The sequence below is a fragment of the Amphiura filiformis genome, chromosome 11, assembly GCF_039555335.1.
Source record: "Amphiura filiformis chromosome 11, Afil_fr2py, whole genome shotgun sequence".
NCBI classification, from domain to species: domain Eukaryota; kingdom Metazoa; phylum Echinodermata; class Ophiuroidea; order Amphilepidida; family Amphiuridae; genus Amphiura; species Amphiura filiformis.
This window is the reverse complement of record NC_092638.1, coordinates 49402829-49422282: the sequence shown is the minus strand read 5'-3', so window position 1 is coordinate 49422282 and position 19454 is coordinate 49402829. Positions and strand designations below refer to the sequence as shown.

The 19454-nt window shown below is 37.1% G+C and overlaps 1 protein-coding gene across 4 annotated transcripts in view; it reads right to left on the bottom strand.

The window, feature by feature from the left end:
• Positions 1-13645, bottom strand: part of LOC140164937 (L-serine dehydratase/L-threonine deaminase-like) — a 117895-nt gene extending 104250 nt beyond the window's left edge. For 2 of the 4 annotated variants that reach the window (XR_011860608.1, XM_072188334.1), the window contains exons 1-7: positions 13528-13645; positions 8346-8482; positions 6929-7009; positions 6052-6191; positions 5311-5402; positions 4193-4420; positions 1654-1778 (exon numbers count right to left, since the gene is read on the bottom strand). Coding sequence is in view for 3 of the 4 variants with exons in the window: in XM_072188334.1 (XP_072044435.1) it covers positions 1654-1778; positions 4193-4420; positions 5311-5402; positions 6052-6191; positions 6929-7009; positions 8346-8457 (778 nt within the window). In the remaining variant the exon portion in view is untranslated. Of the gene's footprint in view, positions 1-1455; positions 1581-1653; positions 1779-4192; positions 4421-5310; positions 5403-6051; positions 6192-6928; positions 7010-8345; positions 8483-13510 lie in introns of all 4 variants that reach the window. The other 2 variants (XM_072188336.1, XM_072188335.1) reach the window with 2 other exon arrangements.
• Between the last annotated feature and the right edge of the window lie 5809 nt (positions 13646-19454).

Sequence of the window (19454 nt, the reverse complement as noted above, 5' to 3'; positions counted from 1 at the left end):
TCACCAAAAGTCAATGTTGTTGTCGCCATTGTCACCATCATCATTAACATTTTTGTTAACCCTGTAGAACAGCGTTTCTTCTTTTCGTTGGCTAATGCCCACATATTTATGGAATTTGCTTGTACAAAATAACACGTGGGAAGATATGATATAGGATCCTGCTAGGGCTTTACACCACCCAAGAATGAAGTATTTCAGAGTAGCAGATAGAGAGACAACAGCTCACCACCAAACCACAGCATCACTAAACTGAACCTCATGAGCACTACTGCTTTTCATACAGTGTCTCTGATTGGTTAATTATATGATATAATCATCTGAGTAACCAATCAAAATAGAGTTTTTACATCTCTGAGCAATTTTAAGCTTACTCCCTATCAGCCCAATTGGCTATTCTTATACCATATCTCTGATTGGCTTAATACATAATACATGCCTCTTAAAATTTGTAACCAATTAAAATAGTTTTTAGAGGCTGATAATTCGGCCAGTAGTGTCCATGGGGCTAAAGACAGCAAGGTTTGAGACAGACAAGTTGAAACAAAAGCTCTCAAACGGTGGTTAACTTGTGACAGTGCAACATAGCATACAAATACAGATAAGACAGAAATCAGGAATGCAGGATGATATTATGTTGATCATCAAATCAAAGAAATGGAGGTGGGCAGGACATCTGGACTGGAGTTATGACAATTAACAGATGGACACACAGAGCAACAGATTGGACTCCTAGACTCCTAACCAGAAGAAGAGGGAGACAAAGCAGGAGATGGAGGGATGAGTTAACACCACAGAATTAGAGAAGGAGAACCAAGACTCCCTATACCGCCACGTACAATTGCACCGTCAGCTGTGGGGAGAAAATTGGGGGTATTCGGGTCCTTGCCGACGGTATGCAGAGACGAACAAAAACAATTCTGCATCTCATCTGAAGCGTCTTGGTACTCGCATGTAGGTCGCATCAAATGCGTCTCTCAAATGCGCCCTTCATCCATGTCGCGCTTGCATGACAACGAATGCCCGATCGAGTACATTCCAAGGGAAACCGAATACCCCCATTTTTTGCTTCATGCCTGTATCAAGATGGCGCTCAATTGCTGATTCTCTTTCTTTAATTCTTTGGTTAACACCAAAAAACAGCATTCCTTGGCAGAGAATAGCTCAAGATAGAATGGACTGGAAAGTTGGTGAAGAGGGCTTTTCTCCTGCATTGGAGTGAAGCAGGCTAAAGTAGAAGAAGAAGTGCAAAAAGGTATATTATAACTACACCAAACTCCCAAATCACTTAAAACCGTAACCAAAGGTTAGCAAAAGTTAGCTGTAACAGTTGTGAAAAGAAAGAATTGTTCAACAAATGATGATTTTCTTTTGTGCATTGATGTTTTCCCCCAACATCTACATGTAAACATAGCAGGTATGCATTCTCCCCCATAAGTTCCATGCTGCCAAACTTACCAAGCAAGTTCAAGCAGGCCTGTGTGGCATGCTTGTCTTCAACAACGACTGAATGTATAGGGTGCTGCGTGTAGTAATCCAGACTTTTCTGGCATACTGTTAATGATCCTAAACATGTGGCTAAACTGTAATGCAACATCAACAAAAAATAAAAATAATAATAAGCTTTCTTATGAAATAAGAGGCACTTCAACTTACCAAGAAAGTTGATACATGCTTGTGTGGCGTCTTTGTCTTCTAAAACTACGGAATGTATAGGGTGCTGCTTGTAGTATTCAAGCGTTTTCTCGGTTACAGTTAAGGCCCCTAAAGATTTTGCTAAGCTGCAATACAAAATTTACATTTAAATAGTTAGCCTCTGTAAGATATGTGACCTGCTCCCACAAAATTAGGGTAAAGTCGGGAGTTTGGAAACGCTCCCACTGTTGAGTTTATTTTCTTTGCTTGTACACACCTGTATTGGCAGTGGTGTGTCCTTTGTGAATGGGGACAGAATTGAATACACAGTACAGCATATTCAGCATCGAAGTGGTATTTCCTTTTGGTTACCGGATCACGCTATTTTAGTATGCCTTCGAGTGCCATATACTTCATGTGGTGATTGTTTTGATCGTGGTTCATTACTCAAGCATGTGATCCTGTTGACATAGTACCATTATCTTTGATACTAAATTATGAACATATCACTGACTATAAATGTGTCTTCAAACAGAGAGATGCAACTCAACAAATCGAAGGTCTAGAAACCACCAACTTGCAACTTTTGTGGAAAACAGTCACATGTAGATGAGGTAACATGTGACATCATACATGTACCAAAGATTTGGTCAGCAGTTTTAATGTTTATCTGGTGTAGTATGCATGTGGTGCCCCATACATCATGTTTTGTTGAGGACCCATGATTTGAAAACTTCACACAAATCGGATAGTGATCACATGCTGTTCCCTCAATCATATCGTCACACCAGTCCTGTACCTTTTGTTTATAAACATTGCTACAATCGCATCTATAAACTGAATGTTTTGTCTTTACATATACATCAATGGGCTATTCCAGTTGAAATCCATATACCCCTATAGAAAACATGGCCTTAATCGTACACACGGGAGTGCATGTGATTTTCAAATGCGATTACCTAAACTGTTGACTCCATTTGAGATCTACACCCCCTGTGTCAGTGATTAAGATCATGTCTTCCATAGGGGGTGTATGGATTTCAACTGGAACAGCCCAATATCCACTATGCAGCAACTTCATCATCACTGAAACATTGTTTTTTGTTTTGTTTTGAAATTCAACACTCAACAAGATCTCACGTCTAGAATCAAGATTTATATTAGAAATTCAAACAAAATTTTGATATCATCTAAATATCAATATCTCTATTTAATACCCAGTGTTAGGAATTAGCCAGACTTTTCAAGGGCCATATGGAACCTATGTTTAAAAATCTACAGGATTTTTACAGGCCCAAATGCAAATAATTTAGCATGTCTTATGGTTAGTTCAAGGTAGCTATTCCAGATGAAATCCATACACCCTCTATGGAAGACATGACCCTCATCTTCCACACAGGGAGTGTAGATTTCAAATGGAGTCACCCATTCAGGTAACTCCATTTGCAATTCACACTCCCTGTGTAAATAGAGGTGTATGGAGGATTTCAACAGGACTAGTCCATAATAAACACTTGGACAAACACATATCAGAGCCTCTTACATGTACCAGACATTAAAATACTGAGAAATAATTGGTATTCACCCATTGCATGGTTCCGCCATAAAGCGAGGAGAGCCTCGATCTGGTAGCATGCATGAATGGGAATTGAATGAGTCATATAACATTGTGTAAAGTTATATAATTCTTTCTTTCATGTCACGACAGTTCGAGGCTCTCCATGCATCATGGCAGAACCGTGCAATAGGCAAATTAACTTGAAGATGAAAATTGCTCACATTTTGTAATCCGTTATAGAATTATAGATTTCAATCATTCTTTTTTCCATTATTATGCTATCATAAAAGTTACTCGCCATCTACAATCTTAGAAATATTTGTTCGAACACTTTTAAGGCCTTATTGGAAATGGTCCCCCTTCTACCCCGTACAATGTTGGCATGCCCAATATGCTAATCTTCACCATATCTTCTCCCAACATTGTTTGGTGGGGAAAGGGAGGGGCATGCATAAGATGAACATTGAGACAACACTATTATAATTCTTAGTTTCCAGTGACTCATATAGCGTATGCACTATGCTAAGAAGAACATAGGAATTACAGTGGGTGTTCGAACACATTTTTTCCGGGATTGTAGGTTGTGTACATGTATGTCCCAACAAAAAACAAACAAATTTTATCAAAGCCTATCAGTGGCGTAGATTTCTTTTTGACATTGGGGGGGATGGGGTAATGTAAATCCAGCACCTTTTGGCAACAAAATAGTTTATTTCGCGCACGAAAAAAATTTGCAATATTGAAGCAAAATTGGCTAAATATGGTCCAAAAGAGGAATAAATTTGTGTGAAACATGCAAAAATTGGCATTTTGGGGGCTAAAATGGCCAAATATGATGTTAGTTTGGTCAGAAACCCACGGGCGTCAACATTGGGGGGATGAGTGTATGGACCATCCCCCGGGCAAAATATTGGGGGAATTTATCCCCCGTGGATCTATGCCTATGAAGCCTATGGTCATCATGTAAAGAATTTTAATTCTAATTTTAAAAGAGCAACTGACCTGGTAATATCGGGTAGCGTGACCAATTTCCCAGCATTCACTGCTTGATTATAACTATCAGCTCCTTTGGTTTCCATAGCGATGACAGGTACATCCATCCAGCCCACACTTTGTAAACCTTCAATGACCCCACACAGTAATCCACCACCTCCTACACAGGTTATGACAGCATCAGGTTTCTGTGGTACTTGGTCTTTAATCTCTTTTATTACTGTGGCATGACCCTCCCTATAGAGAAAATTAAAAATGCAGGTATTGTGCAGACACTTTAGTAGAATTTCAATTTGAATGAACACAAAGCGTGACAATTGTCCGCATACGATGTGTGATGAATTGAATACCCACATGTGAGTAATATGGAAGTGAATCCAATCATGCCAATTCACTTCTGATTGGTTAGTAGTTTCATTATTTTATCCAAGGTTGTGCGTTCTCATTGTATTTTGAAATACCCGACATACGATCATGGTCGGATAGTGTACAGCTGTTGGCAGCTGCGTTCATTCAAATAACATTTGTACTATAGGTCTAATTGACATCTTGTACATCCTAACTTGTTGCAGCCCACTATATAAGGTTTGCTATGTCGAAAATAAGTTTCGCTATGTCAAATATAAAATAAGGTTAGTTATGTCAAATCTAACCCTAGCCCCGACTCTGACCCTAACCCAATTCTTCCAAAAAAGAGACCATAAGTTTTGATAGCCAAAAATGACCCCTAAACGGCGACATAACTAAAATGGACTCCTAAACATTGATGGCAATGTATGCTCAAAATAATAATAATAATATAATAATACATGAAATTTATTAAGCGCCTTATATTGCATGCAACCACAAGGCGCTTTACAAGAAAAACAAAATACAACTGTAAAACTCTCAAATTAATCTACAACTCTAAAATTACAATAAATTATTTACCTACGATAAAAAAATTTATACTATTTAGCAAAATGTACAATGATAAAATAACAAGGTAAAAACACAAAATCAGACCTCTTTGCTCAAAATCAGATGCTTTTGTTAAGTTTTTATTAATGAGGATGTATAGCACATTTATATTTGAGGGAACTCCCATCAAATTACACCCAACCCCCACCTCTGGCCTGATTACTCACCATATATCAGGATGGTCAAAAGGATGGATAACAATGGAACCTTCCTTCTCCTTGGCTAGTTGTAATGCATAAGTATTGGCATGGTCCCATACCTGAAAACGCAAGAGGGGTATTTTAGTATGATTTGCCATCACAATCAGACCTGAAAATGACCTTTAGTCAAAAAAAGCTGAAAATGCTCAAAAAAAGCTGAAAACAGTGTGAAATTGGGATAAAATAGCTCAAATTTTGCTAAAAATAAAAGAAAACATGTAAATGTGAGCAACCAAAATGCTAAAATCCACTAAAAAGCTGAACATTAATGGCAAGTCCATTATCTATGTTTAATACAATTTCCCAATGTTCATTTCTTAATAAATTTGCAATCGAAATCCGTCACTATGTGATACACCCCAATATTCACATCCATCCCTATGTGAAATAATAATACGTTGGTGTCTGGGTATCTTGGTGATAACTTGATTAACCCCCAGCTGAGCACTACCTGCCAATCTAACATTACCTCTGATTGGTCAATTACATTATATCTTCACTTTATTCACCAATCAGAATGGAGCTTTGCAAATAATTCACCCCAATTTTATTGCATGGTGAAATTAATTCAACAATATTGCTGATTGGTCCAATTGAAAAATGAAAACTTCTTTTTGGCCAATCGGCAGATAGTTCTCACAGGGTTAACTCAATTTTCAAAATTGCCTCCTTTGGACTGATTAGATAAAATCCTGTCCGATAACCTACCTTACCATGCCTGATGACATGAGCCTTGACGTCTCTCATATTGTCTGCTACAAATTCAGGTGTACTACCTGGTATAACAATAGTTGCCGGGATACCTAGTTGCTTAGCAGCGTAGGCTGCAGCATAACCCGCATTGCCTCCTTTAAAATAAATAATAAGAGAAACATTTTGTTTATTTACTTCTTATTTGAAATGTTTGACACAATTTGTCACAGTGTAATACATTAATTACCTCAGGACTCCATAACACTACATAGAAATTCTGCCATTTTGGACTGTCCTTCATGGGGACCAAATGAACATGCTGTATTGTGAATGTTTATGCATGCAAATTCCCATAGCACATTAGGCAGCTCCTTTTGAAATCTTCCACAGGGGTAGTGTGGATATCAAATGGAATAGCCCATTTCATAATTTGAATAAGTGTAGCCTGAAAATGATTGACTTATGCTAATGGGACAATGCTTTCTTAGTGTAAGTTACTGACCTGATGAAGAGATGATATGATTACCACCTTTCTTTTCTTTCATGCTGTCTGACTCTAGTGTATTAAGCACAGAGTACTACAGAGTACGTACCACCACTCCAGTCAAAGTCCCCGTGTATTGTATACGGTGAGTTCTCGCACATTCATGAGGGCTGATTGTTCGATCGTGCCGTGTCAAACAATCACGCCAGCGCTGCGTGCCTTCGCGTATATGTGATAGAGCATTGCATGCTTTCGCGATTACGCGATAGACCATGCAAATACGCGGTAATTGCGTAGCAGTCTCGCCTGTCGCATTTCATGGAATAATCGGCCCTCATTATCGGATGATGCAGAGACTTTGACTGGTGGTACGCTCTCGGTAGTACTCTGTGGTATTAAGTTACTGACCTGATGAAGAGATGATATGATTGCCACCTTTCTTCAATGCTTTCTGACACATGTTGCCGATACCCCGGATCTTGAAGGATGCTACAAAAAGATAAAAAGACAAGATTGATTCCTCATAGTCATCCAAATCACCCAGCATCATTGAATTCTTTAACCCTATGGGTCCTACTATCTTTCTTACATGCCTCTGATTGGTTAATTACATGATATAATCATTCAGAGTAACCAATTAAAATAGAGCTTTCAGAAAGATGAGTTGAATAACCAACAGGCCTTTCAGAAAAGCTAGTTAATACCATAATTGAAGACAGAGATAAAAAGACTAAAATATGTCTGACGTCACTGTCAATCAAATTCCCTACAATCCTTGATTGGTTAATTACAGCGTAAAAGGAAGGTTGATTGATCTGGTGCTGATCGGCGAAAAGGAATAGCAGAAAATAGCGAAATATTACGTACTTTTACAAGGCGAAAAGCAACTTTTCTAGGCATTGTTGACATGGTGCCTTTGGGAAAGAAAGTTTCCTAATATATAAAGACCTATCTTTTGATATGGTTTGTATGTTTAAAGGTGCAAAATTAACAATAAGGCAACCAGTTTTACCGCCACGTTCAGCAACTCATCATCACGACAAACAAACCGTGCACGATTTTGATTGACAGATGACATCAGACGCATTTAAGTCTTTTTATCTCTGTCTTCAATTATATTATTGGCTATATATCAAAATCAATATTAGCATCAATTTCAACAAACTACTCATTTGGCCTGATATCACATTTCCCATCCATGCTAACATGTGTATTTGATATGGATTCAAACTTTTGTTTATTCAAAGAACGACGTTGAACAAACAATTGCACTTATTACCTGCAGCCCTCGAATTAAGGATATGAAGGGGCACAGCAGCTTTTTTAGGGCAAGTTGATAATTGCCTTTAATTTTCACTGAAAAGGCAAGGCAGCATAGCAGTTTGTAATATTTCAAGAGGGCGTCATGGCAACTGGTTGAAAATTTGAGAAGGGCACCATGGCAAATCTTTGAACAAGTTCATTAGGAATGTTGATATCAACTGTGAATTTTGTTCATTTTGAACAATTCCAAGTAAAAACGAAGTTGTTTTACTCACGTTTTTAGTAACAGTTTTTAGTTTTTAGACTAAAACGTGAGTAAAACAACTTCGTTTTTACTTGGAACTGTTCAAAATAAACAAAATTCACAGGCACCATGGCAATTTTTCAAAAGTGAAGAAAACACACACAAACATAGACAGATAATTTTATAATGAAGGCGCAGGGCTGGGGCACCGACGGCAACTTTATTAGAGGGCAAGTGACTGCCTTGGGTAAAGGACATATTTTGAGGGCATTACGGGAGTGGGGATGGGTGCCGTGGGTTAATTTGAGGGCTGATTACCTGTAGGTTGAAGGTTATCGCATTTTATATACACCTTAAAGCCAGCCTTCTTAGACAATGGTACACTCTCTAATAATGGCGTACAGATGTGCAGTGGCTTGTCCTCAGTCATCGCTAGCTGCTTTGAATTTTTCTCTCTGTCAATTAAAAAAGTACAGGTACATTACTTATCGATGGGTTATTCCTTCATGTAATTTTACACAAAATTAGGGTTAGGGTCGGTTTTGGGTTAGGATTAGGGTTATGATTAGGGTTAGGGTAAGGGTTAAGCTTAGCTTAGGCCAAAAAAAATAATGGTTTGTCTCAAAGCTTACGAGTGGTTTTAAAACAAATGCGAAATGCAATTTTTTTTTTTTATTCCCGACTTTTTCATGGTATTTGGAGAAAAAAATCTGATTTGTGCCGAATTTTTCCGGAAATTTGAAATAATAAAAAAAAAATCTGCATTTCTTTTTTTCCAAATCTCAGGAATTTACAAATACAAAAATAGACAAACCGTGTTTTTTTTTTTTTTTGCCTTACACAAAATAATTACATGAAGGATCGACCTATCAATGTGGCCCTTTTGCATCCATGATCTTCCCCCTTTTGATCAATACATTGCTACTGGATAGACCACATAAAGGGGCTTTGTGAGATTTCTTGGAAAAGTAAAATTTAGACAATTTTGCTTTACTTTGATACATTGAATACTCAAAGAGCCTACTGAGCACTTTTAATGAGGAATACAATATCAGTATTATTAGCAGGTGAAATCTATCGCATGATGCAAGTGTCAACCAGTTCTGTTATGCAATGATAAATAAATGTTGACATTTATATAGTGCCTTTCACATGTATCATAAGAACCGATATTTACATTTATTCCACATTCATTAGAATATGTCAGCTGCCATACAATGCCCAAGGCATGCTCATATCTTTGGGTGGTGATCAATGGACAATATTCCTAACAGCTCTCCATTTCACCCTTGGGTAGAGAGGCAAGTGATGTAAAGAGCCTTGCCCAAGTGCACAACATTTGATTAAAATTGCATTCAATATCAGTGCTGTAAGTTTTACTGTACCGGTGTGGAATTTCTTTAAATCTCTCATACATTGTATGTACCGTATGTGACAATATGATACTCACACTCACTGTAGGCAGTTTCATAAATTGCAATGTTGAGGACGAACTCTGATGCATTTTGTACCCCTTTTTGAGCCAAACAAATGAGGTAAGACAATGAAAATTGCTATTTCATTAATTTCCAGCACTCCACCTATAATTGAATACCTGAGTGGAGGAAAGGCCCAACTCCATCAAACCTGTTTTTGAGATATTAAGAAAAAACTTAATATTTGGAAAAGTTTTATACACAGAAGGTTTTCATCTTCAGGGGACCTTTAATAAATGAACATACAATAGTACATACATTCAAAATTATATTTGATGTTTCCATGGCAGCGGTACAGGTCTTAATACGAGTTGGAGTTGGGCCCTTCTTCCACTAATATACTGCAAGTGCCAGTTCTGTGTTATAAATAGCTACAGAAATTATGTAATCACCATTAATTGCACAAGTAGAACTCATGTAATATGTTAGCAAGAAAATTTATTGTAGTGAAAGCAGATTTCATGGATGAACAAAATCCCTCTTCAACCCTATATTTGTGGAAGAAGGGCCCAACTCCATGGAGTTGGGCCTTTCTTCCATGAAAACCATGACTAAATGTACGTGAAAGACTATTTAGAGAGTGGATTCTGGCTCATCTTTCACACACAAGGAAGATCAGTCTGCTGGCAATAAAATGCTGGGTCTAACTCATTTTTGTAAAAAATTGGAGTTGGGCCCTTCTTCCACTCAGGTATTCAATTGTTCTCAATGCATGTTAGCTCACCAGTAGTTATATTTGAGAATGTAAAAGAGTTAGAGAGGGAGCCTAAGGATTTCCCTCGTAGGGTCTTGGAAGCAATCCATATCATTACTAAAAGACCCAGACTGAACCGAGACAAAGGGCTAGACATCAACCTGTTTGGGACAACCTCCTGACCCCCGGAACCAAGGGGACATCACAACATATTCTTATTTGACATCATCTACATCTGCGATGTCATCAGAGGTGTCTCAACAACATCACTAGCAACAACAAATCTTCAGAGCTATAACATCCACTGAAGACGCCAGTTGACCCGGTGGAAGTGCTCCGGCCAGTGTACCAAATTTGACTAGCGTTGAGTATCATATGACTCAAATGTCATAGATACATTGTCTATGGGTACATATCACATAAATCACAAAATAAATTTCAGTAACATTAAACTTCACAAAGAATTGTTTTAAGGTGATTTAATACCCTGATTTTCATCAGTACCCATCTTCTTTTTTTTGTTGCAAATTATATGTTCATCATCTCATGTCCTGAACTTATAAAATATCTCTACATACAAAGTGGTTTTAAACCATTTTAGAAAATCATTTTAGCCCTATGTATTTTTTTGTTTACTGTATCCTGGTAACTGAGATGTGTGTTTCATAACAAACAAACCGTAATTTATTCTATTGAACATGTCCAAGTAGAATACATGAATAGAATACATTAAATCCTTTGTTATACTATCTATAGAAATATACTCACTGATTATAACACTGAATAAATTAAATAGGCCTAAATAATCTCTTCCACATAGACAATTTAATACTACACCATGTATGTATCTTCTATAATATGTTGTTAGGAAAAGAGATTAAAAAGGCTATAAGGTCATCAAAGGTCAGGTTATAGGTCAATTGGTTCAGGTCAAATTCAGGCATCAATTTTGAATACATGTGATAGTCTGTGATATCATACATGTCATAATGAGGCATCAATTTTGATATTTTTCTGTTACTGGATATATAATGGAAATGTGTGAGGTGGATATACTAAAATACCTTGGGATGTAAATGGTGAGTACAATTTAGGTTGCCTAGTTGAGTTGGATTGGGCAAATAAATATAAAATAGTTACCAAAATCACAAAAATGAAGCTTACGGAAAACTACCTATATGGTGGTATAGGTGACAAAAATACAATCTTTTTCAACATTGCTGTAGTGTGGTTGTGGTAACCTGTTACCTATGGCTTAATTAAGTTTCAGTGACATAGTGTTGCAAGTTCAAAATACAAAATATAGCTCGACATTGAAAATAGAAGCATTTTAACCGGTTCGTTTTTTGATAGTTGTGGAGCACCAAGTTCATGAAGTCATAAAAGAAATCAGGGACCACTTATTCCCATTTTACATATCATTATTTCCCTAATGTGTTAGCAACACATATCCAAAATTTTAAAGAAATCCGTTGATAGTAAGCTTTCCAAAATGAAGTGAATTTAAATCATCAGTGATGTACCTCCTTTTGGCTTTTATCTTCAAAAGCATGTAAGCTACATTGATACCGATGCCACCAATAAAACGAGAAGATTTGCCCTTCATTTTGCATACCACTTTGTCCAATTTTTTTTGTAATTTTTTCACAAAATGCAAAAAAATGCAAAAAAAAATCAATGGGTGTAGTACCCCTTAATGCGTTTGAAAATTGATGATGAATAAAACCATAACGTGTGATTTGCTTAAGGGGGTACGTTGTGCCTATTTTCGCATTTTTCTCAAAAATTATAGCGCATTGGTGACAAGTAAGATATGTATGTTATAGGGCAAGGCAATTCAGCAACTCAAGGCAAGTACCGGTAGTTATTGATTTATTGATCAAATATTGGTTTTCCCTCATTTTTGACTGTAACTCCACAACTGTTGTCTGTGCTGAAATAAAATTTCCAGTGCAGTAGTTGTAGTCCTTGCCCCTATAATATAAATATCTTACTTGTCACCAATCGGGTCACCAATGCTTTAATTTTTGAGAAAAATGCAAAAATAGGCACAAAATTGGGCAGGGGTGTAGTACCCCCTTAAAATGTTAGTTTTCACTGATCACATTGTCCCCTTTTAATTTTGAGACAAACAAAATGAGGTCAAATGAAGAAAATTGCTATTTCAATTATACAGCGCCTACAATGCGATATGCGTGTATAGCTCACCGATCGTATTATTAATTATCATAAGGCCCTTCACAATTAATTCTTAGTTTCCTGTTTCATGGTTGAAAACAAGGGATGAGGTGACTTTTAATTATTAATTATTACTTAATTAGTTTTATCTATTATTTTCTTTATTTTAATACTAGTGCTCGCAACCTACATCAACCCGTTTTGACTAGGAACATGCATTTAATTATTTTATAACTATGTCTGATTTTACAGTTCTTTGTTTATTTGGGGGATGTGCAATAATTATGAACCGGGGGGGGGGTAAAATTCCCAAACTGCTCGCCAAAATTAGCTTGCCCCTCCTCTCGCCCACCAAAATCGCCCCCCTTGCAAGTGCCAAATTTTTGGGATCCCAATTTCCAAACCTTAAATGGTCTATATACATGTTGCCTTTTTAGCGCGTACGTTTTATTTAAAAGGTGCCCCATGAATGTGTGCCAAAAATTGCTTGCCCCTCCCCCAGGGCTCATAATTATTGCACAGCCCCTCATCATTATAGTTCATACATGAGCAAAGTCAGAAATTAGCAAATGGAAGTCATTAAAAAAAAAAAATAATAAAATAAAATAATTAAATATTTTGCAATTCTCTACTTTGGACGTGGGCGGGAAACAGGAAACTACAAATTAATTTTAAAAGGGCCTAAATAGCCTAGGTGGGGAAATTAAACCGGATTTCGGTGTGTGTGCTTTTTTTCACTATTTGTAAATTTCTTGTAGATGTGCTTGTAGTTGTAGTCCTTGCCCCTATAATATACATATCTTACTTGTCAACAATGCGCTATAATTTTTGAGAAAAATGCAAAAATAGGCACAAAATTGGCCAGGGGTGTAGTACCCCTTAAACAAATTGAAATGAGGGCGTCGCTGCGGAGCAAATCACACATTTATGGCGTTTTCAAAGTAACTGAAGTATTTATAGTTCCATGCTCTATCTCTATACACACAGTAACTTTAGTGTCGTTGTGGAATGTGGATAGTAAATAGATTTCTCGAATCACATAATACATAATTTGCTTGAATTTTTTTAAGCTTACCAACGTACCTGCAACTGAAATTAACAGTTTGTAAAATATTTTATCATAATTATGCATGTACCTTTTATATCTGCCTACCTTGTTTATTGCTGCAACAGATGGTGGACACGTTTACAATTTACTGACGATAAAAAGCTATAAAAAATTGCTTATCTTTGACTTTGGCACCACGTATTAAATTCAACAGCTGGGACAGGGTCTGAGCTGGGATAGCCAACATGCAGCATGGTGTTTGTTTACTTCCGGTACCAGTAACGGCCACGTAACCTTTGACCCGGACCTTTGACACGCTGAAAAAGTTTTGGAATGCCCCCGGGGGGAATGCCACGCCCTCGGCCACGCCCATCTATTACTGAGTTAAAGGAGTATTTCGTGATCCTAGCAGTATCCTCTTTTTATGACCTTTTTCATCAGATATCTATATATCAATAGGCCCTACAAAGTACAATGAAATATTCTGTACATAAACATTAGGCCTATGTAGCCAGAAGTTTCCAGTGATATAAAATCTCAACTTTTTTTTGAGAAAAGTGGGGATGAGGCTGATCACGAAATGCCCTTTTAAGGCTACATGCTCTTCTTCTTCTTCTTCTTCCTTCTTCCTATATACGTGCATACCTCAAATTGAGTATTGTCGCACGGGCTTAACGTGCATAGTTTTTTACCTATGCACGATCCTGGAACCTAGGATTGATTGCAGATATCAGAACCGGGGATGGTCCCCTTCTTTTCGAATAGCTCTGACACTTAACGTGCACAGGGTTTGACTCTTCCTGTAACGGGACCAACGGTTTTACGTGACTTCCGAATCACGGACGAAGCACATACACTACCTATATCTGCACGTGATAAGCAGTGTATGGGGGCGAGAAGAAATTCTTCAATTAAATTCTGAAATTAATAACTGAACTGAATTGAAGGATTTCTGACCATATAGGAACTTTTTGGGAGGGAAGAGAATTTTCACCTAAGGCAAGCCCAAGGCTCGAACCCTCGTCGATCGTATCTCCCGGCCGGCAGCGCAACGCCTTAACCACTCGGCCATCTCGCCCTCTTGTTGGTTGAAATTTTTGGCGGGAAATAATCCCGCCAAAACATTAAAGTAATCTTTTCCCACAACTAAATATCATAGTCGGGAAATTAATGATGCATCTGGTAGCTTAGATCATAACTTTCATTGCACTTAGTTGCAATTATCCCAGAAAATTCTTGATTTGTTTTTACAGAGTCTTGAATTGTCGATGTTTTTGCTCAAAAAACATCACTCGGTGTATTTTGAAACTCGAGGCATTAACTCTTCTCAAATTAGCCCCAAATCATAATTTATTATATGCACGTGTAGCAAACACCAATGGGAATAATTGGACGTTGTTTGCGGAGCCTAAATTTGGTTTGATTTTATTTCACAATAATTCTAAGATGAGAATTTTGACCTGACATTTTACTTTTTGGATTTCAAATTTAAATTTATTGATATACATATTTTGAATAAATAAAGAGTACGCTTACCTTTCTGCAACACTTCCCGGTATCATTAAGCATCTGCTGATAACCAACATTTTAGCTGAAAACAGTCCCTTCCTATCATTTTTGAACAAAATATGGTTCAAAAGTCCGTACGCTGCGTGTATAAACTAGCACAGCGAGATAACGAACAGAGCTATTTACGGTGGGGTATCTATTGTAAGCTATTAGGGTAGGCCTATTCGCTACTTGCACGGTTCCGCCATTATGCATTATATCACTCATACATAAATTCTAGACAGTTCATTGGTTGATTACCGTTTATCATTTTTACTATCACCCTCTCCGTGTGATAGTCTTTACCATCATGTGCTCTGCCGTAGTGCGCCTGCGCAAAGCCGTGCGCTGACTCTTGGACTCGCCAATTTAGTAATGGGGTGGACCCCAAAATGTGACTATATCACGGCAAAACATGGTGCATTATGTTGATGAAAAATGTATTTCCTACCTTAAATAGTATTTTAGTAATAGAATTTATGCATGAGTGATATAAAATAAATATTAACTGTCTTGAATTCGTGTAATGGTCGAAATATAATCACTCGGTGAAAGATGAATTGTTCCATTCCACTCGCCGTTCCGGCTCGTGGAATGGAACAATCCATCTTTCACCTCGTGATTATATTTCGACCATCACACTCATAGACAGTTAATATTTAGATATACTATGTGGGAGAGCCTCGAACTGGCAGCATACATGAAAGGAAGAATTATGTAACCTTACACAGAACGTTATGACTAGTTCAATTCCCATTCATGTATGCTGCCAGTTCGAGGCTCTCCCGCACATAGTGCATAATGGCGGAACCGTGCAAGTAGCGAATAGTATATCTTCCCGCAAGTGACAAGATGTGTCAAGCAGGGCGGTATATTCAAACGCTATTGTCTGGATCATTGAGTATCGATTGAGCACGTATAGGCTGCAGCACGGATGTGTGTGGTCCTCCCCAGGTTTTGACATAAATTACAAATGATGTCCTGAATGACCCAGCGTTTTCATTTTATTATTACTAAATTAATCGTCGTTTATCACGAGTGCTAAGAGTTGTACCAGTTCAATTCATCAAAATTAATTTGTATTAAATGAAAAACAAACAGACAAGTAGAGCCATATGTCTTTCTATGACTGTATTCCTACCAAAATCAAAATCAAAATGATTTTCAATACACTAGAAACGTGTTGAAATGTATATCTTTGAAAATCGCCGAATGTTAACCACAGTCACCGTGGCACAGCATAGGCATCTTTAGCATTCAGTGAAATTGGCAGTGGTTCGAACCCCGGTGAAAATTTTAGTATTTTTTATTCTTTTTACTAATGCGCTGTGCCGTTTTACAAACACGCCCCTGAATGAAACTCATGGGCATGTACCCTTAAGGGCTCAGATAGCGATGTTTTTACGCATTTTTTTGTGGTACCTGAGAGCACATCAGACATTATCGAAATGCATTTTGAAAACGAGGAATGTCCTTCTGATACGGTATAGGCCTAATTTTGATTTTTTGAAGTTCGCGACATAGGCCTAATGCAAATGATTAGGCCTAAAATTGATATTTTTGAAATTTAACAGTCCTCGAAGTATTAAATTGTAAATCTAATGATAGGCCTATGTCCTATGTATTTAAAGTGTGTGTAGCTGTGCAAAGCCGTCCATCATATGAACATTTTGACCAATATGTAGGGCCTATTGATATAGGCCTATAGATTTTGTCCAAAACACACAAAAAAAACCTTAGCTCTTTTGGGGAAAAAACCGGGGCCGGGGCACTCAACTTTAGAAGTAGCGGTATGTGCCTGTCAATAAACTTCAAGGCCCCCTCTTTTGAGGTCGCCTATAGGCCTACCCGATGACCCCCTTTTTCTCATACCCGACTCGGACCCCCCCCCCTTTTTTTTTTTAGGTGTCGTCACCCATTACCCCTTTTTTAGTTGTGGCTATAGGTTACCCATTGACCCTTTTTTCCACAAAATAATGCGGAAACTTTCAAATTCTCTTATTTAAGCAAATTTGTATTGGAAATTTCGTTAATTTGGAACAAATAGAATTTTGCTCCGCTTTTTTTCACAATTTCTACCCTTTTTGAAATCTTATACCCAATGAACCCTTTTTTTCCAAAATATTCTACCCAATAACGCCCATTTTCATTTCGTTTGTACCCAATGACCCCCCCCTTTTTTTTTTTTTTTTTTTTTTTTAAATTTATTTATTTATTTATTTATTAAATTGAAACAACGTTTTACGTTTGTACCGATAGGCCCCTACTTCGCGACGCACATACATGGCCTATCATTAGATTTATAAAGTTAACTTCGAGAACTGTTCAATATCAAAACTAAACTTGTATTATATCATGAATTAAAAAAAATCAAAATGATTTGATACCAGAGGGACATTCCTCGTATCCCTCGCCTACAACGTTGCTGACCTGTATGACAAACAAGGGGGGGGGGGGCTATGCAACATCAGAGACTATACTTTGATCAGCTCGTAATCGGCGGTAATTATTAGGCTTTTACCACTACGCCGAAATGTATGGGGGTCTTATTCATGGTGATCAATCCGGTTTTTTAAAAGGGCAGAAATATTGGCAATAATATCAGGCTTCTAATTGATATAATTGAATACACTGAAGTAAATGATTTGCCTGCAGCTATTCTGTTACTAGATATTGAAAAGGCATTCGATAGCGTTAGTCATGAGTTTCTTTTTAAAGTCCTTGAGCATTTTAACTTTGACGATAATTTTCTGAATTGGATTAAAACATTTTATTTTTGCAGGAAATCTTATGTTACTAACAATGGGTTCCTTACAAGTTCTATTGATATGTGCAGAGGGATATTTCAAGGGTGCCCAATCTCCCCTTACATCTTTTTATTTATTATGGAGGTGCTCGCGATTGCCATTAGGGGTAATCCCAATATCGGTGGAATTCCAATTGATGGTGAGGAGCTTAAATTATCTATGTTAGCTGATGATACCACCTGCTTCATTGATGGTGCTCTTGAATCATTTGACAACTTATTTTCAACTCTTGACACTTTCGCAACATGTTCAGGTTGTAAAATTAATTTACTTAAATCTGAAGCAATTTGGATTGGTTCAAAAAAGGGTGCTGCTACTTTTCCATTCCGAGATAAATGATTGCAATGCAAAGATGACAAATTTAAATGTTTAGGTATTACATTCTCATTGGATATAAAATCTTTATATGATTTGAATTACAAACCAAAATTAGACCTTATCGAAAAAACTTTAAACTGCTGGAGGGCCAGGAATTTATCCCTTATTGGTAAAATTTCTGTTATTAAATCCCTCATTTTGCCTCAATTTTTATATCTTTTTTCAGTGCTGTGTATCAAAGTTCCTAATCTGTTTTTTAAGAAACTAAATTCTATTTTTTATAAATTTATCTGGAATGGTGGAAATGATCGGGTTAAAAGGTCAATCTTATGCCTTGGTTATGGATCAGGTGGGCTCAAAATGGTTGACCCATTTACTTTTGCCCAGTCACAAAAAATGACATGGGTTAAACATTTATTGGATGATAGTTATTTTTGTACATGGAAATCAATTGAATTATCTGCCCTTAAATGCTTCCATTCAGATACAAATCTTCTTTGGAAAGCTTATGCCCCAGAAAAAGTTCTTACACAGCTCAAGAATACTCAAATTTCTGATTCGCTTCGATCTTGGTATTATTTTAGGGATATGGCAGCTCAAGATCTTGGCTTTGAATTGAACGAATTGAAATTACAGGGGGGAATTTGGTATAATAAACATGTCCGCACCTAATCAAAACAGTATTTCTACTATGCAGCCTGGTATGAAAGAGGAATTTATAATATTACTGATTTGCTCTATACTGACACTCCCACTCCAGTTCTGAAGTCTTTTGATGATCTTATTATTGAATTTGATATCCCTTATAGAGACAGGAGGAAATACAATACATTGGTTAATAGTATTGTTGAAAGGGAATTGCTTGATGATGCCACTGTTGAAGATTGTGATTTTTTATATTTTCAAGCAATATTCTGTTGGCACCTAAAGTCCCTCGTTATTGTTACCAAATTATGGTTGACAAATCACCTCCTGATAAAGCTCAACTGTATTGGGATGAATTGCTTAATGATAATAGTAATGAGGAGGCTATGGATCTGGAGTGGGAAAATATTCACTCTCGTAATTTTTCTTGTACCATTGAGACACAATTAAGAGCATTTTATTTCAAAGTTTTTTATCGGGCTATTGCACTTAATAAGTTCCTTCATAAAATTGGGAGAAAGGATTCACCTCTATGTTCCTTATGTGATAAATATCCTGAGACCATTTTACATATATTTTGTGATTGTGAAAAAGTAAATCCAATTTGGCAGGCTCTTCAAAATTTTATTAATATGAAACTGCATTCTGACTACAATTTCAACCAGATTGATGTAATGTTTGGTGTACCGGATGAACCCTTTTTGACATTCTTAT